The sequence below is a fragment of the Uranotaenia lowii genome, chromosome 2, assembly GCF_029784155.1.
Source record: "Uranotaenia lowii strain MFRU-FL chromosome 2, ASM2978415v1, whole genome shotgun sequence".
Classification (NCBI taxonomy): Eukaryota; Metazoa; Arthropoda; class Insecta; order Diptera; family Culicidae; genus Uranotaenia; species Uranotaenia lowii.
In genome coordinates this window covers 290,387,828-290,415,376 of record NC_073692.1, presented here as the reverse complement: position 1 = coordinate 290,415,376, position 27,549 = coordinate 290,387,828, and the positions used below count along the sequence as shown (strand labels likewise).

Below are 27,549 nucleotides of genomic sequence, written 5' to 3'. Positions count from 1 at the left end.
CTTAACCCTTCATTTCATGATTTTTTATTTTTCCTCAAAAATCATCTTAAACGGTTGGAAATGATGAATAATCATGAAAAAAAATTAAAATAAAATACGATTTTTCACTTTTTGCATACATTAATTGTTACAAATTTGTTACTTTATGAAACGAAGGGTTAATAAATTTTGAACTGAATAGTAACTGTGTTACTAATAATATTATTTGATATTAATCCTGAAAAAATACTTTTCGTTTCTACAACGTGGTTTAGTTTCTACAGAGATAACTGAGAAATGTAATAAAGATAATGGTAAATACGCCATAATCGCTCTGTCAGATGGAGGCGTAAGATGCGCGGGAATGTGACCGCTACTAGGGGCCTTCTTGCACGCAACTGTTTCAGTCAGAGTTTCGAATCGCAATACGAAGAAGATTTTATGCACATTATTTACAAAAACTAGATTTCTACATCAATTTGTTTTTCAAGATCTGACACATTTGATCCAATTTGATTGATAAGTTGGATGGGCCAAATATTCGTACGCAAACCTCTCATATGAAATGAGGTTCTTGGAGCCAAAGGGTTATAAGTGCATAAAAGCTTAAATCGAGAAAACATGTGATGTGTTAGGCTGTTTTCCAAATATTTTTCGAGAATTTGTGATTTTCTATCAAATGTATTTCACTAAAATTACTGAAAAATTCTTTTGATAAAAAATTTATATAACACAACATTCATCGGGATACATTAAAATGTACCATTAACTAGTGTTATCGTTTATCTCACGTCTCAGACTGTTATACAAATAGTTTAGATTTTTGAGCATCCCGTCTACTCTAGTAGTGTAGGTTGAAGTAGTATATAGTAGACAATAGTGCGCTCAAGTTGAAGAGATAACGAAGAGTAGTAAAAAAGGCAAAAATAAAACCGGCAGGTCAGTGCCCTCCGAACTTCTATCGACCTCGGTTCTTTGCAAAATAAAACTTGTTTACTTTTTTCGGAATAAAGTTAGTATCTACATATGTAGTTTGTCAGTCAATAAAGTTGAGTTGTTCGTTATTATAAGAAACGTTTTATAATTGGATCGGAACTGAAAGTGCGAAAAAGGTTAAGCCTTAGATACATAAAATTCAAGATTGCAAAGTGCAGCGTTGTTTGGTTATTCTCCCACTTTGTGCATGGACCTACATCGTAAAACCGTTAGTGCATGTGTGAATATTGACCGTGATCGAACTTGGAACAAAAAATTGCATGCAGTACCTTGGTGAAGAGATTCTGTTCGTGCAATCACCGTGGTCATCAAAACGGATTCAGGACCGATTTGGAACCAGTCGACGAACCCGGTAAGAACATTGGTGCCGTGACCAGGATCGCGGCTGAGTTGGTTGACCATTGTTTGCTTGAACAATTGAGGCAAGCTCAGATCTGGCGCCAGAACACTTCATTTTGCTGGCAGTTTGATGAGGAGATATATCCCGCCCAAGCGCTTGATTAGCAGTCGGTGTGAGGTTACCGCGCAATATTAAAACAATCGTTGCAGTCATCGTAGACATTTACAAGGCCTAGAAAGTACAGGCCACAGGTGAGTGGCTTTCCAATATTTTTAAAATTCCATCTGTGGTGCTTCTTGTGTTCCTTTCTCCTTACATGCTACGAGAATCGACATCGCTACGTATCTTATCTGTTGCGCAACATAACTGCTCGAATATCTCAACCAACCTCCAAGCTACATCTATTGGTTGAATACTTTCTACAACTGGACGCATCATCGCATGTTTTGCTGCTATGTTGGATTGAGCTTGGACATTAAGCGAGTTTCTTCGAAACCTTCAGTGGCTTATTGAAATATCACAAATACGAGGCCTATTGACAATAGGCCACAGGTGAGTGGTATTCCAAATCACCGTAAATCAACTGGTTGGTGCTTCTCGATTTTTTTTGGTTTATTTCTGTTGCATGCTGAGAATCAACGTATCGAGTGCGAGCGTCGACTGCTCGAATTGGTATACGAAGCGTATCGTAGGGAGCACTAGACCTCGCCGGAAGGATTCTAAATTTTGGCTTGGAAATTATCTCAAGGAGTTTTGGAATATGATACAAGGCCTCTGAATCGCAGGCCACAGGTGAGTGGCTCTCCAATCTCCTTTACCTGATCTATTGGTGCTCCTCGATTTTGTATTTCTTTGTTGCATGCTTCATGAACGATCGTAACGATTCTGCGAGGAATAAAAACAATTGCGTACTGTAAAGGATCGGAAATTTATTACTAGCTTAGAGCTAACTGAATACTGGAGGTGAACTGCTCGAATTTTTGGCGTCAGGCGTAAAAACGGTCATTTCCAAGATCTCGTTGTGGGAAGGATCGAAAAGCGGATATTTAATAAAAAATACAAGGCCTTATACCGACAGGCCTCAGGTGAGTGCCTGTCCAAATAAATTATCTTCCCTAGTGGTGCTGCTAGGATCTTTTTCGTTCCTATTTTCTATTTTTCGGTGAGCCATCCACGAGAAGCCTGTAGAGCATCATCGAATCGACGTCAAAGTGTGAAGCGTTCCGCATCCAGGGTAACACGTGTAGTTACTGGTACACGTTCTCGATCGTATAGGGAAAGGAATATTCTTGCGAGCATTATCATTGAAAACGTGCATGTAAGGGCCTCAGTAACTACGACGTTGGCGAGGCGTATTGCGTAGGCGTATCGAAGAATAGTATCAACTGTGCGAAGTGTTTGAGTCTGCAACACAAACCATACTGGGAGTGCATGCGCCAGTAATTGACTCGAGGCGCTACTGCATGGTGATCGGTTGCATTTGAAACGTGGAAAACAAACCTAGTAAGGATCGAACTAGATTGGTTCATTCACGGAGGCCGGAACAGCTGTAAATATATATAAATACAAGGCCTTTTGTGAACAGGCCTCAGGTGAGTGCCTGTCCAAATAAATATTTCAGCTTGAGAGGTACTTCCTGGTCTCTTTTTTTTCGATCTCTTTCTTGGCGCATCCCTGGTTTCATCATACGCTTGGGCTGGTAGTGGTTGTGGAACATGCCGGGGGAAAAATTGAACGAGTTGTTGCGGAAGAGGGAGTATCTTTTTGCGTCTTTGACGAGGTTGGGGCATTTTTTGGTCAATTTTGATCCATTGAATCATGGCGGGCAAATCCAATCTCGATTGGAAAAATTGGATGCGATGTGGAATGAATTTTTGGCTCTTCAAATCGAAATACAAGTTTTGGACAAAAATAATGATATGGCGAGGGACAGCTTTGAGACATCGGAGAGGTTTGAAAATCAGTATTTTGAATTTCGGGCGGCGCTTCTGACAAATCTTCCAGTTCCACCTCGACATGGTTTGAATACCCAAGTAACAATTTTAGCTTTATTTTGGTCAGCAAAATGTCGTTTGGACCATAGCATTAATCTTCATAAAAAGCTAAAGTACATTCTATAACATCACCTGGACTCTAATAAAGCCAAAATTAGGCTATTTGGCCCTATCCTAGGAACGTCAGTATGACCAATCATTGTTAGTCATCAATATTGGTCACCAAAGCTTTTAAAAAGCTATTATAAAACATGTTAGAAATTTTTGTTTTTTTCGGTTCTGTCAGTTCTCGGAGTTTTTTTTTTGTTTTTTCCAGCAACCGTAATGGTTGATGAATGATGATTGCATTATTCAGATATGAATCTGGTAAAATTAATAGCTAAAAAACCAATGTTTTACCCATATAATGAGCGTCTTTTCTACTGCCAGTCAAGATTTTAGGTAAAATGTATATGAAATAGTATCTTAAAATAAATGCGCCTCGTCAAATCTGATGGTCAATCATGATGGGATTGATGGAAAAAAGGCCTGAAAAAATATTTTCCAATGCTGGCATTGTGAATCCATCAACATGGCGTCATTTTGTGCCCTTCGATTTTGCAACCAACATGGCGTGAGTCAATTCATAGTTTTATTATGGTTTAATGATGACCCCAAAAAAAGCTACGATTTGACGTTTCTCTCGCAAGCCAACCAATAACACGCTAAGGTTGAGTTCCTCATTTCTGAGTTGTTAATCATTAGTACAGTAAATGAGGACAGACTTTTTGAATGAAAAGGGATTGGTTTTCAATGACCCGTGGAATAAATCATGAGTTGAAGTCAAATTTCGTTGTCTGACGCCATCTTGAAATCCAAGATGGCGGCTTCCGCTGAACTTTAAAATGGTGTAAATGACTTGAAATCGCATGAAACCCCAACAAAATGGGTATCGGGTGAAAGTGCTAAACGAGTAGAAGTCGAATTTCGCTATCCGACGCCATCTTGAAATCCAAGATGGCGGCATCCGCTCAACTTTTAATGCTTAATGCTGACAAAAAGTCGCATTAAACCACCACTATACGAGTATTGAATGAAAAGGCTAAGCTAGAAGATGTCGATTTTTTTCTTTCCGACGCCATCTTGGAATCCAAGATGGCAGCTTCCACTGAATTTAAATTGCTGTTAATCAATGAAAATCGCTTGAACACAACTTTTTTTCACTTAATACTACATTAAAACTACTATTTTAAAACAATTTAAATCATTTTATATCACTTTTATTATTTTTTCATTATGTTTCTAATGCATTTAGAACTTTTCTTGTTTTGTTTATAGTTTTTGATTTTTTTTTTGCCATTTATGTAATTCTTTTATTCCTATCATGCTATTATGTCTAAATTTTATTGGTCTTATTCTAGCGAAAACTATAAGGTTATGTTGTTTCTGTTAACCGTCTGATTTTGGCACATGTGCCAAATTCGATGTTTCCAAAATCGAATGTTGCCAAAAACGAACGGGGTCTGTATTGTGGTAGTTTTTGTGGGATTTTCAGTCACTTACAGATTTTTTGAGAAACGCGAAAAGAGATATTTGACTTCTATCATTTAGCCTTAGCACCCAATACAATATATTTGGGCGTTTCATGCTATTTTCATTCATTTACAGTATTTTTAAGTTCAGCTGAAGCCACCATCCTGGATTTCAAGATTGCGTCAAAATGCAAAAATAAACTTTTTATAGCTTATCCCAATTGACAAATATCCATATTTTGGAGGTTTCATGCGATATTCAATGATTTAGAGCATTTTTTAAGTTTATAGAAAGCTGCCATCTTGGATTTCAAGATGGCGTAAGATAGCAATATTCGACTTCTACTCGTAAACCCCTTCACCCACTACCAATTTGGGTTTCATGTCATTTTAAGTCATTCACTACATTTTAAAGTTTAGCGGAAGCCGCCATCTTGGATTTCAAGATGGCGTAAGATAGCGTAATTCAACTTCTACCCGTTGATTTCTTTTAACTTATACCCCTATAATATAGGTTTTATGCGATTTTCAGTCATTTACAGTATTTTTAAGTTGAGTGGTAGCCGCCATCTTGGATTTAAGATGGCGACGGGCAACGAAATTTGACTTCTACTTGTTTATTACTTTCACCTTATAACCATATTGTGAAGGTTTCACGATATTTTCAGTAATTTTCAGCTTCGAAAATAAAAGAGGAAGCCGCCATCTTGAATTAATGATGGCGTCAAGCTTTTTTTTCCTACTATTTGGGCCCTTTTACTCAATACTCATATTTTAAAGATATTCATACCACTTTCGGTGATTTCAAGTTTTCAAAGATGTATTTTTTTAATTTAAACTCAAAACCAACACGCATAACTTACCAAAAATGTGTAAAAATGGGAGTTCCAATTCAAATATGTGCTATCTAATCTGAGCGTGTCCTGTTTTGACATTTTGATCGAGAACTGTCAATAAGTTTTATGGCGGTTTAATAATCAGGCACTGAGTGCTATTATAGAACATGCAAAAGAAAGCTTGGAGCAAACTTCTAAGTTTGTGTTTTATTATAGTTTTAAAAAAGCATTCATAACTCTTTCAAAATAACTAAAACAGTATGTTTAATAAAAGTTTTATTAGCGTTTTCAAAACCATCTGCAAACATATGGTCGAAAAAAAATATAAGCATTCTGCATGACCATAATAAAACCGTCATAAAACGAGCTGCACAAAAAATGCCATAATTAAACCATAATAAAACTTCCTAATGCTAGTTGGCATAATCTGTGTTACTTGGGTATGGATCATACTTTGGCACGGAATAATACGACTTTGGGAATGCATAGTGGGGTGCGGCTGCCTCAGATTTCAATTCCAAGTTTTGATGGGGATTATCGGAACTGGTTGACGTTCAAGGCTACGTTTGAGTCACTCATTCATGAGGCGGATGAATTGAGTGAGGTTCAAAAATTTCACTACCTAAAATCGGCGTTGAAGGGTGAGGCAGCAAAGCTCATTGAATCTCTGACCGTCACTAACGAGAACTATCTGATTGCATGGGAAACGATTTCGAAGAGGTACTCGAACGAGAAGTTACTGAAGAAGCGACATCTACAGGCGTTGATGGAATATCCGCGGATCGACAAACCAACCGCTCCAGCAATTCACGGCTTGGTTGATGAATTCGAGCAGAGGTTAAAAATTCTGAATCAGCTAGGCGAAAAGGTCGACGATTGGGGGGCGATGATAGTTTTCTGGATGTGCAACAAGTTGGATGTGAGTACGTTGCAATTGTGGGAGGATCATTCTGCCCCGTTGGAGAACCCGTCGTTCAAAGATTTGGTCAATTTTCTAGAGAGAAGAACACGTGTGCTAGAAGCAGTATCATCGAACTCTTTTGATTATTCTTCAGTTCAGCATCGGTCGAATTTTAAGCGAAATCCGGTCGGAGTCCATGTTGGTGCGGAAGATGCTAAGCAACAGTTAACATGTGTTTGCTGTGGACAATCGCATTACATGTCGCAATGCGAAAGATTCATCAAAATGTCTTTGAAGGAGAAGCTGGATTTCGTCAACACTAAGCGGCTTTGTAGTAGTTGCCTCAAAAGTGGACATTGGGCACGGAATTGCAATTCAAGGTTTCGATGCAGGACTTGCAATCAAAAGCATCACACTTTTATTCACCCTGGTTTTGCAAACGTCGAGGAAAGGTCAACGGTAAACAGTGCAATGGCTCCTTGTTCCAATCTCTCCCCTGAGAATGATCAGCAAAATGTGGAGAATCAAGTTGAAGCGGAAGAACAGGTCGGTTCCTTCAGCGCTGGGGTGAAAGCAGGCTCTTCTTGTGTATTTTTGTCAACGGTTATGCTAACGGTGAAGGATTACAGCGGAACCAAGCACATGGTTAAAGCCTTATTGGATAACGGTTCTCAAGCGAACATTATAAGTGAAAGGTTATGTCAAATTTTGAAACTGAAACGAAGGGCGATAAATGTTCCGATTTGTGGAGTTGGGCAGGCTGAAACGAGGGCGCGGCATTCGGTTAGAGCAACGATTGGTTCTCGGGTTAAAGAGTTTTCGATTAGCATGGATTTCTTGGTTCTGCAGCGGGTGACTACAAATTTACCTTCACGTACTGTATCAGTTGATCATTGGAAAATACCAGAGAGATACAATCTTGCCGATCCAGAATTAAATGTCAGTCATCGAATCGATTTGCTGGTTGGTGCAGAGAATTTTTACGAATTTCTGTACCAGAACGAATTGAAGCGAGTTTCTCTGGGTCCAGGGTTGCCTTTCCTGGTGGATACGGTGTTCGGATGGGTGGTCTCTGGAAAAGCAATGGTTACATCCGAAATACCGGTGGCTTGTAACGTGGTTATGGCTTCTGATGGCTTGGAACGGCAGCTTGAACGATTCTGGATGGTGGAAAGAAACGATGAAAAGCCAGTGTGGACTTTGGAGGAAACAAATACCGAAGAAAATTTCGTAGAACACCACTCTCGAGATCAAACTGGAAGATATATTGTACGATTACCCAAGCAGTTGAATTTCGAACGTATGCTTGGAAGCTCAGAGGTTTCGGCATTGGAAAGATTCCGTAAATTGGAAAGACGTTTAGAAAATGATTTGGAATTGAAAAGACAATATCACGAATTCATGAAGGAGTACTTAGAATTGAACCATATGCGAAAAATTTCGGAAGATGAAATGACGACAACTAGCAGTGGAAATAGTAAACGGAAAGTTTATTACATACCCCACCACCCGGTCGTCAAGGAATCCAGTACGACAACAAAAGTGCGTGTAGTTTTTGATGGCTCTGCGCGCACTGATAGCGGATATTCATTGAATGATTGCTTGATGAAGGGCCCAACTATTCAGGATGATCTTCTCAGCCTTTTACTCCGATTTCGGAAACACGAAATCGCGCTCGTAGGAGATGTAGAGAAGATGTATAGACAGGTGCTTCTTCACAGTGATGATACTCCGCTACAACGCATCTTCTGGAGATTTTCGGAAACTGAACCCATCAATGTCTATGAATTACTCACCGTGACCTATGGTTTGACACCCTCGTCGTTTTTAGCTACAAGGTGTCTTACACAACTGGCTGCAGATGAAGGATCCCACTATACGAGGGCTCAGAAAGCTCTTTTAAACGATTTTTACGTAGATGATTGTATCTCTGGAGCCACTACAATCGGTGAGGCCATTCTACTTCGCGATGAGTTGATAGCAATCATGAATAAAGGTGGATTTTCTCTTCGAAAAATTTGCTCAAATCGACCCGAGGTTATGGCAGGTCTACCCGAAGACCAGCTAGGAACCAACCTGACGATCACATTTGAATTTAACCCCGGAGAAGAAGTAAAAGCATTAGGAATCACTTGGGATCCTAATGCTGATGATTTACGTTTTGTTCATAATATTTCCCCTGAACACAGCACCTGGACTAGGAGGCAGATTCTTTCGGCTATCGCAAAGCTGTTTGACCCTCTCGGACTGATTGCTCCAGTAGTGGTTTCCGCCAAAATTATAATGCAAGAATTGGCTTTACTGCAGACAAAATGGGATGAGCCAGTTCCACAAACCATCGATCAAAAATGGAAGATTTATTACGATCAGATACCCAAACTTTCCAAATTGAGAATCAGCAGATTTGCGTTCACTCCCGGATATACAGATGTTCAACTCCACTGTTTCGCCGATGCGTCAGAACGCGCATACGGCGCATGTATTTACGTACGTTCTACCGACGCACAAGGTGCGGTACGCATAGAAATACTTTCGGCTAAATCACGTGTTGCTCCTCTAAAGCGCTTAACCTTACCAAGGCTAGAACTGTGTGCTGCTAAGGAAGCTGCGAATCTTTATTCCCGAGTTGTTAAAGCACTTTCTCTCGACAGTGTCGAGGCTCACTTTTGGTCGGACTCGACGGTTGTGCTTCACTGGTTGAAGGCGCAGCCCAACACCTGGAATACTTTTGTGGCGAACCGTGTTTCATCCATTCAAACTCGAACCTACGGACATCAATGGCATCACATCGCCGGCAAGGAAAACCCGGCTGACTTGGTTTCCCGAGGACTTCCGGTTACCGAATTCCTTAACAGTGAATTGTGGAGAGTAGGCCCAGCATGGTTACAAGAAGCAGAATATGTTTGGCCAACTACAACGGAAGAATTTACCATCGACATCGAGGAATTAGAAATGCGGAAAACGGTCTGTTCCGTTTCTACAACACCAGAGCCCAATTGCCTTTTCACGCTGAATTTATCGTTTGTAACTTCGATAAGAATTATTGCATATTGTTTTAGATTCGTCAACTACTTCAAGCACCGCAATCAACAAGAACGCACCCATGCGTTAACGGTAGAAGAATTTCGCAAAGCTAAAACAGCGCTGACCAGGTTAGCTCAATCAGAATTTTATGCTGAGGAGATGAAACAACTTCTTAAAAATCACCAAGTGTCCTGCAACTCGCCGCTCAAATTGCTGAACCCATTTTTGGATCAAGAAGGAGTCATTCGCGTTGGCGGTCGATTGCGCAATTCGCTTGAGCAGTACGATGTCAAGCATCCGGCTGTAATTCCCCCCGCACATCCATTCACCAGCATGGTAATTGATTATTTTCACCAGAAGACGATTCACGGTAGTCATAATTTGACTCTCTCCGCCTTACGTCAGGAATTTTGGCCTATACACGGAAAACGAGCCGTCAAACAAGTTCTACGAAAATGCCATTTCTGTTTCCGTGCAAATCCCAAACCATATCAACAACCAATGGGTCAACTACCCTCCACCAGAGTCCGCCCTAGTAGACCATTTTACATAACCGGTGTGGGCGGCCCGTTCTATTTAAAACCACCACACAGACGAGCGTCGCCTCCAAAGTGCTTTATTGCTGTTTTCATCTGCTTCTCAACAAAAGCAATCCACCTCGAGCTCGTCGGAGACCTCACCACTAGTAGTTTCATCTCCGCTCTTAGAAGATTCGTTGGACATCACGGTGTGCCAGCCGAAATTCATTCGGATAACGCCAAAAATTTCGTTGGGGCAAAGCACGAGCTTAGAAAGCTTTATGACATCCTCCATCAACACCAAAGTCACGAAGCTATTACCAATGAACTCTCGCAACAGAGCATTGAATGGCGTTTCATTCCCCCAAGAGCTCCCAACTTCGGCGGGCTATGGGAGGCCGCAGTACGCAATGTAAAAACCTCATTAAAAAGATCCATCGGTTTGAACCAACTATCGCATGAAGATTTTCATACTCTATTGGTCCAAATTACCTCAGCCCTCAATTCTCGACCATTATCCCCCCTAACTGATGACCCGTCAGACGTAGACGCTCTTACTCCCTCGCATTTTTTAATTGGATGCCCCATGACCGACCTGCCAGACAAAAATTTCCGATGTGTTCCCACAAACCGCCTAACCCACTACCAGCAGCGTCAACAGCTGTTCCAGCACTACTGGCATCGATGGAGTCGAGAGTACCTCACCGAGCTTCAAACATCCAGCGCGTCGTGTCGTCAGAGCGCTATTCGTGTCGGGAGCATCGTTGTGCTACGAGAGGATAACGTCCCGCCGCTTTGCTGGCCCCTGGCCCGGATCATCGCAGTGCACCCAGGACAGGACAATGTCGTCAGAGTCGTGACCGTCAAAACCTCCACAGGAATCTACAAACGATCGGTGTATCGACTGTGTCCCCTACCATCTGAGGAGAGTGAAAATCTTGTAAATGTTTAAATGTTGTTCAGCCATGTTATAGGTTATACATTAATTGTAAGCTCAATATTAGTTAAGATTTCAATGTTAATTTAAGTTGAAGCAAGTTCAAGGAGGCCGGTAATGTTATCGTTTATCTCACGTCTCAGACTGTTATACAAATAGTTTAGATTTTTGAGCATCCCGTCTACTCTAGTAGTGTAGGTTGAAGTAGTATATAGTAGACAATAGTGCGCTCAAGTTGAAGAGATAACGAAGAGTAGTAAAAAAGGCAAAAATAAAACCGGCAGGTCAGTGCCCTCCGAACTTCTATCGACCTCGGTTCTTTGCAAAATAAAACTTGTTTACTTTTTTCGGAATAAAGTTAGTATCTACATATGTAGTTTGTCAGTCAATAAAGTTGAGTTGTTCGTTATTATAAGAAACGTTTTATAATTGGATCGGAACTGAAAGTGCGAAAAAGGTTAAGCCTTAGATACATAAAATTCAAGATTGCAAAGTGCAGCGTTGTTTGGTTATTCTCCCACTTTGTGCATGGACCTACATCGTAAAACCGTTAGTGCATGTGTGAATATTGACCGTGATCGAACTTGGAACAAAAAATTGCATGCAGTACCTTGGTGAAGAGATTCTGTTCGTGCAATCACCGTGGTCATCAAAACGGATTCAGGACCGATTTGGAACCAGTCGACGAACCCGGTAAGAACAACTAGTTCAAGAGCTATGATTCCAATTACGCCAAAACCGTACAATTCTCTGCACAAAACTACAGCAAATGTTCGGAAAATACTAGTTTATCACTAGTTTATCTTCACGGAGTCTGGGTGCTCATTTTGCGTAAAATTCATGTATAGCTCACACACGAAGCTTATCGATCTTCAACAGTACAACAACAAACTTCTTCAAAACATGGTTAAATAAAAAGAAATAATAGGAAGGAATAATGTTTACAAAACATGTATCATTTCTTGGCAACAAAACTACGGTCTTAAGAATTAAATAAAATTGTAAAATATCAAAAACTAAGACTAGAAAAATTACTGCTTGAGTTCTGCTTCTTTTTGGGCCCTCCGTGCTTTGTTGTTCATCCTCGTCATGAATCTCATGTAAAAGCTCAACCAAAACGTTACAAACCAATCGGGCAGGGCGTGTGATACCATAAGCTGAAAGGAGAGAATCACTTTGTTAGATAATGATAAAATCGTCAGCCCCAATTTCCATCATACCTGAATTGCATGGGAAGTGCAGCCTGTCGTTTCGCTAATCTTGCCAATTGTCGCAAAAGCCGACTTTCCATATTCGTGCAAATCCGCAATGAATAATCCGGTGGGGCCCGATCTTTGCCATTCCTTAACCATTTTCGTATCGACCATCAGCGTTTTGACCAGCTGACACTCGACTCCGCTTCCGATCAGTTCCTGCTGCATGGCCTTCGTAAAACTGATGACGAATGCCTTGGAGGAACTGTACATGGTAGCGAATCCGACATGCAATTCACCCGCACCCGATGCGATGTTAATGATGATCCCACGACGTCGCCGTCTCATTTCTGGCAGCACCAGGTGAGTCATTCGGGCAGTCGACAGCATATTGACGGTGAATGTGTGCTGGATTTCTTCCTTGGAAATTTTGTCGAACCGAATCGGTTGATCGTTCAGCATTCCTACATTGTTCACTGTGGGGTAGTATTGAAATGATCTAATTAGCAACACCCATCCACAATGGTCATAAAGAAGTCGATGGCCAAAATAAAAAAAATCGATTATGAAAGTAGTTCAGTCGTTGCAGTCTTCAATTGTCTAAAAATCGATCTCAAAAGATTATTAAGAATGATTAATTTATTCTTGCTTTAAGTAATGTGCCAACAGCAAAGCTATTGAAATTAATGATTGCGGCACAATCAAATATATTTAAGGCTTGGTATGTTGGTATGTCCTCAATTGACGCGAATACTATTGAACAGTTCGACGTAAAAATTGGCGTGAAGAAGTTTTAAAGGAATAAAATGATTCCTACGAAGTTTGAAGCTCCTCCTCCTCCTAGAGAGGGGGTGCACCATACAATGTAAAAAAGAAAAAAATGAGTAAAACTAATGAAATTCGTGGAAATGTTTAAACAAATTCTTTATGAACATGTTTTTTTTTTAAGAAGAAGGAAACATGTTGCTGAATAAAGTTATTCGGTTTAATAAACTTAAGAAGCATTAATTTATGAAAAACATTTGAAATCATAATGATTTACACTAGTTTATGAGACAAAATGTGCTGATGTAGGTACCATTATGAGGAAATATTTCTAGAGTTTGTTTTGATTAGGTCGTATGAACCAATGTAAACAAAACTGAGTTATCAACTGCAAACGATTGACAAAGATGTAATCTATGATCGGTAAAAATTTGGTTTCATTTTATGAATGAATAACTTTTTCAAATTGATTTGAATTTAGGACGTATAATAACTTTCTAATTTTTGAGTGCAATTTGGTTTTTGTGTCGTTTTGCGCTTGCCGTGCATTGCCGGGATGCAAATGGTCGCAAAATAAACAGTTCGTCGAGTTGGTTATACGACGTTATGAATCATCGCGAAAAGTTCGGTTAGTGTTATTAATTAAAATTAAAGGGGAAAGAACTGTGCATGGGTGATACAAGCGATGATATAAGGGTGATCTGACGCTGCAAATTGGTCTCAGGTGAGTACAATAAATAGCAATTTTCACTATGTGAATAGCCATAGTAGTTTTTTTTGTCATTACAGAGGCAGCCGAAATAGTTGAAGGTTATGGATGCTTCTTGCACACCTCGATCGGCCAGGAGAGCCTCAGTTGGTTCCCGGAAATGTCCAAGTGGATTCCCAAAGGCCACATCCAGGAAGCAAAAATATCAGGCTCCCTTGAAAGGATAATTTCCGCGTTTAGGTTGAAGGATTTTTTTGTTTATAGTACTCCCTCAATCTAATCCGAATGAATGATTTAAAATTTAAGGCAATCGAATCGGTTTTTGGAATCAAACTTATCGAGTGACCAAAGGACGTATGCGCCAAATGATAAATGCATTAGGTCGTAAGTACATCTTCGTTTATTAAAAGTGAAATTACATCAATTTCTATCATGTCGTCATGTTCTGTGTCCATTTTTACGTTGACTTATAAATTTACAGATGAACTGGACAAGAATTCATAAAATGAGAATTCAAAATGTGGTTCAGAACTTGAACATCGATTTTCTCAAAACATGTTCAGTGGCTCATACGACCTAATCAAAAAAAACTCTAGATTTTCTCCAGGCGAGGCATGCTAAGTGTGTGCTTCTAGATTTAGGCAAAATAATCGCGCGCTTAACGAGGACCACTGTTTGTTGCTACATGAGACACCTGTTTAAAATATGTATGTTAATCGACGTGGAGTCATATGTCCCGCCATGTTTATACATTTGAAAACATGTTAATGATGCTGCATAGATTTCGGGGTATTCAAAGCAAGTTTGAATTATTGCACAGACACCAGATACCCAGACGACCACTGAAGGCTGATTTTGGCGTTTGTTCCGCAGCGTTATCTACGAGTAATCGTGAAACTAACAGCCACATACACAAAAGGAAAAATCTCGATATATCACACACACATTTGCATTGTTCCTTTTTGTATTTTTTACATCTAACGATGAACACGGTCGTTTTTGATTACCTACTTTTGATTGAAAAAAATAACACGATATATTTCGAAAACCACTAAAGAACCGTTTTTGAGTTGGAGCGCATTAACCAAATGTGATTAGAATTCAGCCATAAAGCTTATAAAAAATACATCGACTTCGACTGAAATGAAAATTGAATGAAAACATGAGAATTTCTCCTCCACTTCCTTATTGCGTTGCGGTTGAAAATTAACCATTTTATGACATCTTTGGCTTCTTTTGTGAAGGTCACCTTCAACTGCAAGATTTCATTTACCCCGAAACCTCCGTCAAGGGTAAGTTCAAGTTTCCCGAGTAGCAAAATAATGTGACAACCCAATTATTTGTAAATAGTCATAAAACGATATAGCACTTGTTGAGAAAACGACAAATGACGTCGTAAAAACTTTCCACTGATTGTATATTGCAAAACTACAGTATATTGAATGTGGCTTTAAATCATATTTCTATTTAGAACTGCTAAATCAGTAGAATGGACGAGATGCTTACAAAATTTTGTTGAACAAGATTGTTAGAGTTTCTCAAAACCCTTCACCTAGCCGAATTTCTGCATTTATAGAGGTTTACAAAAACTGAATAAAACAAAAGTAGAGGTAATATTTATTTACAAAATTTGTAAAGCAATGTTTTGTTAACAGAAGAAGCTTAATGAAATCACAACAACGAAATATACCATTAAGTCACCATCAACAATAAAAACCGGTGTCAGATTTTTATTTACTTTTTTCTCCGATAAATCCTATGACTTCACTTTCTATGAAAAATTTAGTCACATTCAAGAAATGTCTTCTTTTCAAAATATCTAACTAAACTTGCATATCAAACTAGCTCTTTTACCGCTGACTGGAAGAGGCAGTTGTGGAAACAATATTTTTGGCTTCGAGATGATGCATTTTCCTGCAAATTTAGTACAATTTCTAACAAAGTGCGTTGGTTGACATAATGATGATTCTTGACAAACAATTTTAATCATCAGAGTCTGTTTAGTAAGAATAGCTTAGCTTTTCTTGTTCTGTTGTTAAGTTATTTTTTAATTATTATTTTGTTGGTTAGATTTAGAACCATTTTTTGAATATCGCACGTGTAATTGATTTTATCCAAAATAAAACAAACGTGAATTCGTCACATCAAAATCAAAACATTAAATGAATTCACTCTCACAGACATACGATATTTGACATTCCATAAAATGACAAGAAAATAAAAATAAGTTTCGTTTGCATCAAGATAGTACTGTTTTTTACCATTCAAAATGCGTTTTGGTGGTGTCGAAAAGCGTTGAAATCGATATATAAGTTTAGTTACTGCGAAATTATTTTTTATCACTGGGTAACGGTTAAGGAACATTAAAATGACCTTTATTCAAAATTATAGTTTTTTGAAGAATGGATTCATTTAGTAAACTAATTACTTTCGAAATATGGTTTCAACAAAACTTTGAATCAAAGATTTGGTTGAGTTTCAAAGGTGAACAAAATTTCGGAAGCAAAGAGAAATGGATTTGAAACATACATTTTGAAATATTCCAAATTCAGTGCAGTTTTTCAACAATTTTTTTTTTTCGAATAAAAGATTTTTAAGTTGACATTTCTCACGCGCACTTGCTCTCGTGTATGGATTAAGATGGGGAAAAAAGTCTTAAACATGATCGCTTTTTAGTTTAATTTTCCAGTCCAGTCCAGAATTATGCCAAAATCTCGCGTGAGCTTTCATTACGTCGTATGAAACAAAATGTTAACAAACAGTTTTATAATGAAAAAAAAGAACAAAAACTGACATTAACTAGTCGCAACTTCTTTCCATTTAGAATATTTTTAGCCTGGACAACATATTCTATATGTGAAATACAAATTTTAAAGTTGTTTTGATAACTTTCAAAGCAATTTTCTGTGAATTTTCAAGATGTTTCGACGTACGACGTAATGAAAGCTCACGCGAGATGGTCATTACAGTTGTCTTTTGACATTTCTCACGCACATTTGAGCAAAGAAAAATATCCAGTCGACAAACACGGTCGTTCCTGAGGTTATTTTTCTAAAAAAATATAAGTTTTAGTGAAACTACCAGGATTATATCACGAACACTTCCAGCGGCAAATAGGATTTAAGATCTTATCAATCCATGCATCACATTTAAATATAATTCAGCTTTTTTTACATTGTCTAAGCACGTTCCAATCAACCCAAGGAGAATGTCAATAACTTATTTCACTCCTCGAACCTATCTAGGTACGAGCCAAGAAACAGTTAAGATAAATTAGAATTCAAGTTTTTCAAGGAGTTATATGTAGTTTGTCGCAGTCAACCTTTAAGAAAAAGACGAACAATTCCGAGCTCAATGAATTATTTATAACAGACATTATAATTTTCATACTGTTACTCAGCTGGATAAATTAATTTTGAAATCAAAACTGAATCTCAAAATTAATTGGCTCTGAACGAAGGACCGCTTTAACGTTGCGTTTTTTTTCATCTCAATCGATCAACAGTCATTGTTTGTATAACATTCATCTCTTATTGTGTTACAGTAAATAAAAGTAAACAGTTATCATTGAAGACAAAAACTATAATGATAATATTTGAGAAAGAATATCAAATACTAATAGGTGATTCAATCAAGACGGTTTTCATTTGGCTTGTTAATTATCAAGTGTAATTTTTTTCTTGATGAAGCACAGTAGTTTCACGATGCCCCGACAGATGGTGTATGGTTCTGGGCGACTTGTAGTTGTGTGGATTCAAGCGCCTCTGACCAGTCTGGGTATCTGGTGTCTGCGATTATAGTCAATAATATATGACCCATTCCAATGTGACGTGAAAACGTTTGCAAAACAATTGGTATGTTTTATGTATGTAAATTTTACAGTTCATAGCGCAAATTTTAATCGCTAAAATTTGAAATTAAAAGTATTTTTATTGAACGAATAGTTATCAAAATTAAAGCAAAAGAATTTGTGACATCACAACGAGTCAGTTTTACACTTTCCACTTTCTGATTTCTTTTTACAAAACCATAATATTCTGTTCTTCTATTCTATCTAACTTTATAAAAATTTCAGAAAAAATAACAAATCATTACAATAAAAAACCGCAGCTGCATGAAATAAATCAAAGTATTGTTTTAAAATTTAAGCTTAATTCACTAAAAATCCTAAGAAACACTACAAACATATGATGCGGTAATGAAATAGATCTTATTGCAAGAAAAAAAAATAAGTGCATATAAGCAGATAAGGTTTGTAAATTCGAAATTTGTTCGTGCGATCACGTGAATATTGTTAAAAAACTAATAGTTAGAAAAACGTAATTTTTTTATCCCGAATAAAATCCACGTTATTTCATACATCTGTAAAACTGGGAAAGTGCGTAAGTATGTGTAGAGGATAGATGAAAAAAAGATAATTAAAATAATATTAACAACAGAATGAAAGAAATACACATTTTATAAAACTATCAAATAGGTCATAAAATAAGGTTTAAAAAAGCATCGTAGTTTTATCGTGCATACTGAGATTGTGTGAAATTGTACAAGAGTACATAAGCAGGAGGAAAAGTCAGTTGATTTACGGCTATTGATGAAAACGGTTGTGTTTCAGTTTAATTTGTGACTGTGCTGTGAGATCAAAGTTGAGAAAAAATACAAATGACTCAACCGGCGAATTCGACAGTATAGTATACAGTGAGCTAAACAAGAATAGTACCGTTTGTGTTTTTCTACAAAACATGATTAGTTCTAAAAAACTACTATGTAAAAGTGAATAAGAATTCTTCTACGAATTGTTTTATTCGATAACTGCATTTTAGGGAATTTTCTAGAATTCTAAAGTTTTTCAAAGGTTTTAAAGGAGGGTTTTAAGAGATGCTCTTCTAGAACTAAGAAATTTGATATTTGAGCTGTAATTCTTTACCTAACTACTTACTTTCTTCATTAAGATGTCATGAAATGATGAAACAAACATTCTGGGTTTATCTTGAATCAGAAAAACAGGTAGGAATTGAAAATTCAATTTTTTTCCGGTAATCTACACCTTTTCCAGTTTGAAGTCATAGACGGCAGCACTATCTTGCTGTGAAAACCAAATTAAGTCTCAATATTGATATCCCCGGTTTATTTAGGCCCATATTCATCATTTTGAGGTAGTTTTGTTGGAGTTCACGTTGCAAAAAGCTTTTCCGGATTTGCAAAAAATCACCAGCACAAGAATATCCCACCGCCAAAATTCCTGCTCATCTCAACTTCTGATTCAATTGCAAATCATACTAATCCATCCGAATGTACAACATTATTCTGATTATTGGTCCATGAAGTTCTCTTTTGGTGACCTTGATGCAATTAAAATTTTTTGATTCAGTGATTTTAGAATTTCCGAGGCGTTCACACGGTACCAAGTACTAATTTCTTGACCAAAATTATCAAGCACACCCTAATTAATCTCGGATATTCGGAAATGGGCATCAATTCGGTTTAATTGCAAGATAGTGCTGCCATCTATGACTTGAAACTGGGGAAATAGTGTTTGGCTATTTAAAAACATTAGTATTTTTGAATTTGAAGCCTGTTTTTTGTATTCAAAATCAGCCTAGAATCTATGTTTCAACATTTTGCATCAAACTAATGAATGTTAATGAAAAAATGAAGCCGTTTAATAAAGTATTATAGCTCAAATATTCAATTCCTTAACGCTAGAGGAGCATCTCTTAAAACCCTCTTTTAAAACCTTTGAAAACCCTTGGAATTCTAGAAAACTCCTTAAAATACAATTATCTATCAAATAATTCATAGAAGCATTATTTTTACCTTTAACACAGTAAATTTTTAGAAATAATTTTGTTTTTGTTGAAAAACACAAATGCTGCTATTCTTATTTCGCACCCTTTTTTCATATCCAAAAAAAAGTAAACTTATGCTTGATTTATCCGTTAAACAATTCAAAACAAATTGTGGAAGTAAATTTTGGTGATTTTCAATCATTCAAACTTTAACAAGCAACACACTTGGGGTACTATTCTTATTTCGCTCACTGTTGCATTAGACTGAGTCGATTTGGGGTCATTTTTGAATTTCCTGGGGCCTTAAAAGCTTCGTCTTGGTCCAAAACTCATCTTTGATTTTTTCCAGGATTTCGAATTAACATTTACATGAGTAAATTAGAACTTTTAGGATTGTATGGGAAAATTGAATATTTTGTACTGAAAAATCAACATCGTGTTTGTTTCTTCTGTGGAAGCGAACCAGCTGATGGTTTTTGTGCAAATTTATAAAATTCCTAAGGGAAATTTTTCGCTGAACAACTTTGTCGAAAACCTTAACTTCGTATCTTATTAGGGAAAAAAGTTATAAGCTGCTTAACAGGGAAATGTCTTTTCGCATTGATAAACAATAAATTCAATTGACATCACTGTTGGAGCCTCTTGAAGTATTGCATGAAAAGTAGTCATCCAATAACTCACTAGGCACCCTGCCGTTATGTCAATTGAATTTATAGTTTATCAATGCGAAAAGACATACCCCTATTAAACTGCTGGTAACTTTTTTGCCTAATAAGATACTAAGTTAAAGTCTTCGACAAAGTTATTCGGCGAAAAATTTCCACAGCTCGGTTCCACAGAAGAAACAAAAACGATGTTGATTTTTCAGTACAAAATATTCAATTTTCCCATACAAATCTAAAAGTTCAAATTTACTCATGTAAACGTTACTTAAAAATTCTGCAAAAAATCATGGATGAGTTTTGAACCACGATGAAGCTTTTTGAACCCCAGAGTTTGAGAAATTCAAAAATGACCCCAAATCGACTCAGTCTATTGTAACGTGTTTAGTTTTTGTTTCAAGTAAAATAAGCTATGCACCTGTTTAATTACATGTACAAACAAGAACGAAGTTTGTTCAAATTTTTTGCTTGTTCAGTGTTCTCTATTTCTTCGGAATTTTACTCTTCAATCTGCTTTTGTAACAACCAAATTTGTGGATCAAAATTGTTCAAAAATGGGATAAATATATCTGTAATATAAATAGTATGCTTACTTCTTATGGCATTATAATCCTTTCCTTTTTGGACGACACTTTCTTAGCATCCTCTATTATATTGCTTGCTAAATAAACCCTCATCCGTACCAGAAATATTAACCCGTTAGAGTTCCTGGGCTGTCAGTTCGACACTCGCGACTAAAACTGCTATTACTTTCAGGAATCAACATAGGATTTCCTTTTGAGTAAATATAATTTTATTGTGAAATTCTTGCGTTTATAGGGGAGAATGAGGATACTTGATCCCTGGGGATACTTGATTCCTTAGCTATATCTCGAAACTGGAATGTCTTACAAAGATCAAATGTTCTAGAAAAATGTGCCAAAATGAGCAAAACAACAACGCTTATAGTTTAAAAAATTTCAACAAAATAATTGTTTGAGTGATTGAACTTTGTTTGAAAAATTTCACAAAATGTAACTTGAAGATCTTTTTGCATCACTTTAAAATGTTCCTAACATGGGAAAATTATGAAAAAAATATTTTTTCCAATGCATCAATCGTTCGAGCTTAAAATGAGCTTCATAATGCCATATTTTCAAAGCAATGGAAAACTCACAACTTTTTTCAGAAAAAGTTTTCTAAAATGTTGATTATGGGTACAATTGATCCCTAGAGTTGGGTTACAATTGATAAAAGGACATACACCGTCTTAGCCGATTTAGGCTTTACAGACTGAATAAATGACGTGGACAACTTAAGATTAACATTTAACACCCAGTACCGAGATGGGAATCGAACCCATGCCATCAATGGATCAGCGATTACCGTCTTACCACGCTAACCACTCGACCACCGAGACGTACAATCCCCCTTCCAATTGGCATATTCTTCTTCTGAATTGATCGTTATGAATGCTGATTACGAAATTACTAATATTTATCCAAAAACTAATATTTATCAAACAATTGTCTGAAGAAAAGAGCAAAAAAAATTATTTTCTCTTAATTATAAAAAATAGCGCCTTTAAGTATGCAATGTTATTAGCGTTGAGACAAAGTTATAGAATTTTCTTCTTATGTCTGCTATAAATTGTGAAATGAGAACAAACATGACCAAAATAGTCAATTAACATTCTATCTTTGGGTTTTGTTTGATATTTATACAAGGATTAGGGCTTCCTGAATAAAAGATCATGTCTCCTTCAATAGGGGATCATGTCTCCCCTAACTTCAGAAAAATCGACATTTTTTTACTCCCACGAAAATGCTTCTAGTTCATCAACGGGTTCAAGTATCGTTCTAATTTTTGGAGCATAGAAACTTGAAGTTACAAGCTGTCAGAAAATGTCAAAGACGGCGAGTTGCTAAATTTTTCCAAAAAGATATGGTGAAAATAAGAAAAGGGGATCAAGTATCCTCACTTTCCCCTATACTCAAAATCCAGTGTAAATTTGAATTTAAGTGTTAAAAATCTGAAATATTGCAAATTGACAAAAAACTCAAAAAACAGATAAATCAGAAAATTCGTAAAAAATTCTGTGATTCGTATTTTGAACCTCAAATAATGATCAGATGAACCAAATTACGTTAACTTTTCCATCTTCTTCTCAGAATTTATCTCATATGACGGTTATATTAAGAGGTTTCCAGTTATGAATTATGTACAAATCGATTGAGAAACTAGAGAGATATAGAGATTTTAAGTGAGGATTGTCAAATTGACACTCTAGGTTTGATTAGAGAGGTTTTTTGTCTGGGCTTCCAGGACGTAAAAAAGTAATGGTGCAAAATTAAATATTTAATAAATTTATTGTGCCCTGAAACTTGGCACATATTTAAAATTTTGACCCTGCAATTATTATACAGAAATCTTTTTTTTTGTTGTTGTAAATCTTAAAAATCGTATCGAAATTCGGAATCAGAGTCTAATCAAAATTTTGAATACTGGTTCGAAATTCAGGTTCGGTATTATTATTCATTATTCAGATTCAGCCAAAAATTCTGTTTTTAAAATATCAAGATGACTATTTCGTTAAAGAGTTAACATATACCTAATTTCGATTGTTGGGTAAATCTATTTCTTAATTTCATGTTTTGAATTACAATCAGTTTAGACAATTAAGCGGAAAATCACAAATATATTTTAGTTCATTTGCAAGTTTTGTTTAATGGAAAAAACTGATTTAAATTTTTCATAAATTATCCATAAAATTTTATTTATGAAATCGATTTTTAATTTAAAGTATTCGCTAATAAGAAAAAAAAATCACGAAAAGAACATTTGCAGGGAATGCCACAATTCTTAAGTATAGAGGAGATAAGGGCAAAACGAGCACCCGAGGCGAACTGCACTCCCTTCTTTTCTAAGGAAATACGTATTTTCTTCAATTCCAATTTTCACGTGGAACAGTTTTGTAGTTCCTATAGTATTAATTTTTCAACATAAACGAAATCTTCTTATCATCATTACAGAAATATTTCAAGAAAACTAACTAGGGTCTCAAATGACGAAAATATTATAATTTTTAAGTACCGGAAAAGAGACGAACCAGCCCGAGGCTGAAAGTCTCTATAATAAAGAAAAAAAAGTACCGGAAAATAAGTTCTTATGATCGCTAGATCATCTTGATCTATAATGTAAGCATAGCAACATGTTGTACACACTGTTCCTTAATTTTCACCATCTTGATTTCATCGAGTTCAACTCTCTGCTACTTTTTCAAGTTGCAGCCGGTTAGGAAATAGACTTTTTTACTGTCTGAACAAGAAACAATAATGTAAATATGTAAATCACATATTATAGCTGTTCTCTTTGGTTAAATAAGCGTCCTTCTTAAGGTGGCCGGTATTCCGTTATATCCACTAAGATTTTAATATTGCAATTTTTACCAAGAGTCATATTTCGAAATAAAATTTTAAATTTGGATCGAGTTTACAAGAATCAAATTTTAACTGTAATAGGTATTTTAATCTCTTTTACTTTCGATAACTTGATTTTTAATTTTCATGAATGGAGGATATAATCAAATTTGGCCAAGAGATTGCAAATTTCCCTCACTTGATTTAAGCATAAAATAAGTTTTTTTCTAGAAAAAATTGAGGCCTTATTTAAAAAAAAAATTTTTTTTGCCCAAATCAAATAACTTAAATATCCCAGATTTTAACCATCGGTGAAAGAACAGTACTGTTCATAATTGTATAGAAATTGAAAGCACGCGCACTATCACTTCAACTTTGAACCTCCGTAACATTTAACACTGATGATATTTATTGATTTAGTTTTTTGCGTTATATAGATCAACTATCACACTATTATATCACTTAATTTGAGCTTTCTAAAGTTTGTATAGCCTGAGATGATACAGTATTTCTACAAAAATCGGACTTTTTGGACTCTAACCATTAAAACTTTAATATCTCAGACACTGCACTTTTTATTGAAATTTCACAGAGTGATTGTAGTTATATAAAGTTGGTATGTCTGAAATTTTTTAAGAGTTCTATGGATGGGATGAAAAGTTACGCGACGCACAATATTTCAAGCATGAACCTAAAAATGCGATTGCTATTGAATATTAGACGATTCATGAGAACAATATCTTTTTTTTTATATATTTTGTCTGCGTTTACACGACTTTGCCTAGGGCCAATTATGGCCCAACTTGGCGAGAGAACAATATCTTTTCCATCCACTAATCAGTCAAAAAATGTCTGACTTAAGTAATAAAGAACAAAAATAATGGAATAAATGATCCATTTGTGTTTTAAAATCAGAATCTCACGATGTTGATTTGAGTTTTTGATTGAAATAGATTTATTGGTTGTTGAACATGAAATATAATTATCCTAATTCTATAGAAATCGCAGTTTTAGGTTCATGCCTAAAATATTGTACCTCGCGTAACTTTTGATTCCATCAATAGAACTTTTCAAAAACTTCAGACATGCTAACTTCATATCTCAAAAATCATTCTACAAAATTTCAATAAAAATTGCAGCGTAGTTTCTGAGATACAGTAGTTTTTCGATTTTATCACTGTTCGATTTTTCAATACTTACTAAATTCACGCCCGATTTGATCAAGGTTATTGTTTCGATTTTATCACGTTGTTTTTGGAAATCATTCAGAAATCATTTGCCATTTTTCATTTTTATTTCAAAGTTCACCAAATTCACGGTTTTGCAATTATCACGGTGAATTAAGCGTGATAAAATCGAAAAACTACTGTATTGCAGTTTGATAGGTTAAAGTCTTAAAAGTTCAATTTGCGTAGATATACAGTATCTCAGGCCAAACAGACTTTATAAAGCTCAAATTTTGTGATATAATAGACTGATACTTGATCTATCTAACGAAGAAAATTTGATCGAAAACTATCATTTGAGTTAAAAGCTGTGGAAGTTCAAATTCAAAGTGGCAGAGCGCGTGCTTCCAATTTCTATACAATTATGAACGGTACTGTAAGTTCCCAATTCTGCTACTGGAGGTTTCGCTATACAAATTAAACTTACCACTTTAAAAAATTTGGAAAGTTTTTTCAAAAGTTCTATTGATGTAAAAGAACTCAAAAATGATTCTAAAATGTGTTGTGAGCCCACTCTGTTGAATAATTCTATTGAATCAAATCAATCGAAAGAGTCCCTTTTATTCCACCACGGTATAAGAAAAATTCAGATACCGGTATTTCGATAGCAATTTACTATGTTCTTCAGTAAGCGTTTTCGAGCCTTTTTCAACAATTTATATCAAAAACGTTGATTTAGAACTTTGAAAAATCACAGAAAAATCCAATTTGGAGCTTAAGCAATTGAAGAATATGGCAAAAATATTAAAATATTGTAATGGCTAGCTGAAAAAAAGCTTGGCTGATTACTAGCGATTTCCCACCTTGCACTGTGCAATGTTTCAGTCAAAAAGAAAAAAGTAAAGTAACAGACACATTTCTTTTGCTTATTTATCGTCAAATGTTCAATGTTCTGCTATTGTGTTATATATTCCTTTTATTTCTCTTCGACTTATTCCATTTTCAAAAGTTCTATTCGATACGGTTTCTCACATGCCAGTTTAAGCTTACCCAAAACGCCAACTTCAAGATCTTTTATCGCTTCCTGAATTTTGTCGTACACTTCGGCTCCGTCGGAAAAGTCGATCACCAAGTATTTCACCTCGACTCCGTACTTGATTCGAAACTCCACAGCTATCTTGGCCAATTTGGTTTCGGATCGGGAAATCAAAAGCAGGTTCATCTTCGCCTTGGCCAGCTGTGCCGCGTACTCCTTCCCGATTCCATCGGAACTGCCCGTGATCACTGAACAAATCAATCAATGGAAAGATTGGTCAATGAACATTGGTTTCCCGAATAGAATATATTCACGACACTCACCTGCCCATTTGCCGTATTTTTCCGGTAGCGGTTTTCTACTTCCAATTATCGAATACAACAGGTAGGAAAGAGGAGATTTCAGCGTATCGATCAGGAAAATAACGATCGCGTAGAGCCCAATGGCGTTAAGCCAACTTCCGAAAATACACTCCATTTGTAAACTTGAGCTCCGTCTGTCTGTTCACTTCGAAATCACGTCAAGTTATGAGCTTAATCGGAAGGATTTTCGATTTGATATCACGTCCGATCGGAACAATATGACTCAAATTTACGCTGCGCTCTAGAACAGCGAAAAGCATTTTCCTAATAGATTTCATGTTTGGCGGGCTCGGATTGGTGTTATGAGACCAGCAGCGCCACGCCGGTTCAATTTGTTATCATGCTAAATATACGGTAAGTATTGATCGACTTAGCGGATGGTTCAGACGGTTTGCGCAGCACCTTAGTGAAACCAAGAAAAATTTTCCAGCATATGCTTCAGTTGTTATGATTCCTACATATATTATTGGCTAAGAAGTTTATTTACCGGCCTAGTCGTATATTTGCACGTAATAAAACATCGCGCCAATAGCTTGACGGATTGGACTGATCACGCATAAGAACCCAACCCAGGTTTGTGCAGTAAGGAGCATTAGTTTTCTTTGATAATGTTGGGTGCACCCAGGCGTGTAAAAGCTGGCAGTACGAAGAGGTGCTTTTTTCATGCATGCATGCAGTAGCTTAGCCTATCCGTGATTGTTGTGGTTGTTTATCGTCGAAGGTCATATGAAATGTATTTAACTTTCGCGGAACTAATTTGCTAGATCAACCAGAACAGCAAGAGCGGCTTCTTTTCGAAAACTGTGCAATTGGGTCAAGAACAATTCAACAGGGAGCTTTCTTTAATAGACTCTTACATATCTAAATAGGTACACATTTTATATTATTATTTATTGAATTATCGTACATGTGTACTAAGGTAGCCCATAGTTATACGAAGGATTTTTAAAGCCAAAATTTCACAGCTTCGACCCCCTAGTATTGATTCTTTTATCAAAAAAGCAAACTGTGACCCTCAAACGCCTTAAATTTGAATAATTTTTGAAAAATGCAATGATTTCCATTCAAAAAATTTAGACTAATTTTGGCAACACTATAAAACTTCAACAACTTAATCTAAGTGAAGATTTTAAGCTAAGATTGTCAAATTGACGAACATTTGAGGAGGATAACGATAAGCATCTACTGTACACCTTAGACGCTGGGTTCATAAATATTTCATGGACAAATATTTAAATTGCTTCGGAAAATGACTCGGAGTCAAAGTTAGTAAGGACTGCTCTTTTTTTCGGAAAATGGAGAAAGGAGCTCAAAACATTTGAAGCGCACGAAAAACGCTTAAGAAGTCAAGGAACTATAGTTTTTTAAAGACGACAAAATAGTGTTACCTGAATGCCTCAGGAAAGAAGCTATGTCTCTCGCCCATCAAGGTCATA

General features: G+C 36.5%; 2 protein-coding genes across 2 annotated transcripts; one reads left to right on the top strand and one right to left on the bottom strand.

Moving 5' to 3' along the window:
- Positions 1 to 6,137: 6,137 nt before the first annotated feature.
- On the top strand, positions 6,138 to 11,051 carry LOC129742773 (uncharacterized). Its single transcript, XM_055734715.1, has one exon. It carries the CDS (start codon positions 6,138 to 6,140, stop codon positions 11,049 to 11,051), a length of 4,914 nt encoding a protein of 1,637 aa, XP_055590690.1.
- Positions 11,052 to 12,003: 952 nt separating this feature from the next.
- LOC129749496 (hydroxysteroid dehydrogenase-like protein 1) lies at positions 12,004 to 26,260 on the bottom strand. The gene is made up of 4 exons (XM_055744467.1): positions 26,075 to 26,260; positions 25,766 to 25,999; positions 12,257 to 12,705; positions 12,004 to 12,193 (listed from the first exon to the last, which is right to left on the bottom strand). The coding sequence occupies exons 1-4, from the start codon at positions 26,226 to 26,228 to the stop codon at positions 12,068 to 12,070; spliced, it is 963 nt and encodes a 320-aa protein (XP_055600442.1). The 5' UTR covers positions 26,229 to 26,260; the 3' UTR covers positions 12,004 to 12,067.
- Between the last annotated feature and the right edge of the window lie 1,289 nt (positions 26,261 to 27,549).

Bases quoted from the DNA above. Each gene is read 5' to 3' on its own strand.
- LOC129742773 (XM_055734715.1), top strand. From the start codon at position 6,138: ATGCATAGTGGGGTGCGGCTGCCTCAGATTTCAATTCCAAGTTTTGAT.
- LOC129749496 (XM_055744467.1), bottom strand. From the start codon at position 26,228: ATGGAGTGTATTTTCGGAAGTTGGCTTAACGCCATTGGGCTCTACGCG. The intron at 26,000-26,074 runs GTGAGTGTCGTG...TGATTTGTTCAG, and splicing joins AAAATACGGCAAATGGGCAG to TGATCACGGGCAGTTCCGAT. The intron at 12,194-12,256 runs GTATGATGGAAA...CTCTCCTTTCAG, and splicing joins GCACTTCCCATGCAATTCAG to CTTATGGTATCACACGCCCT.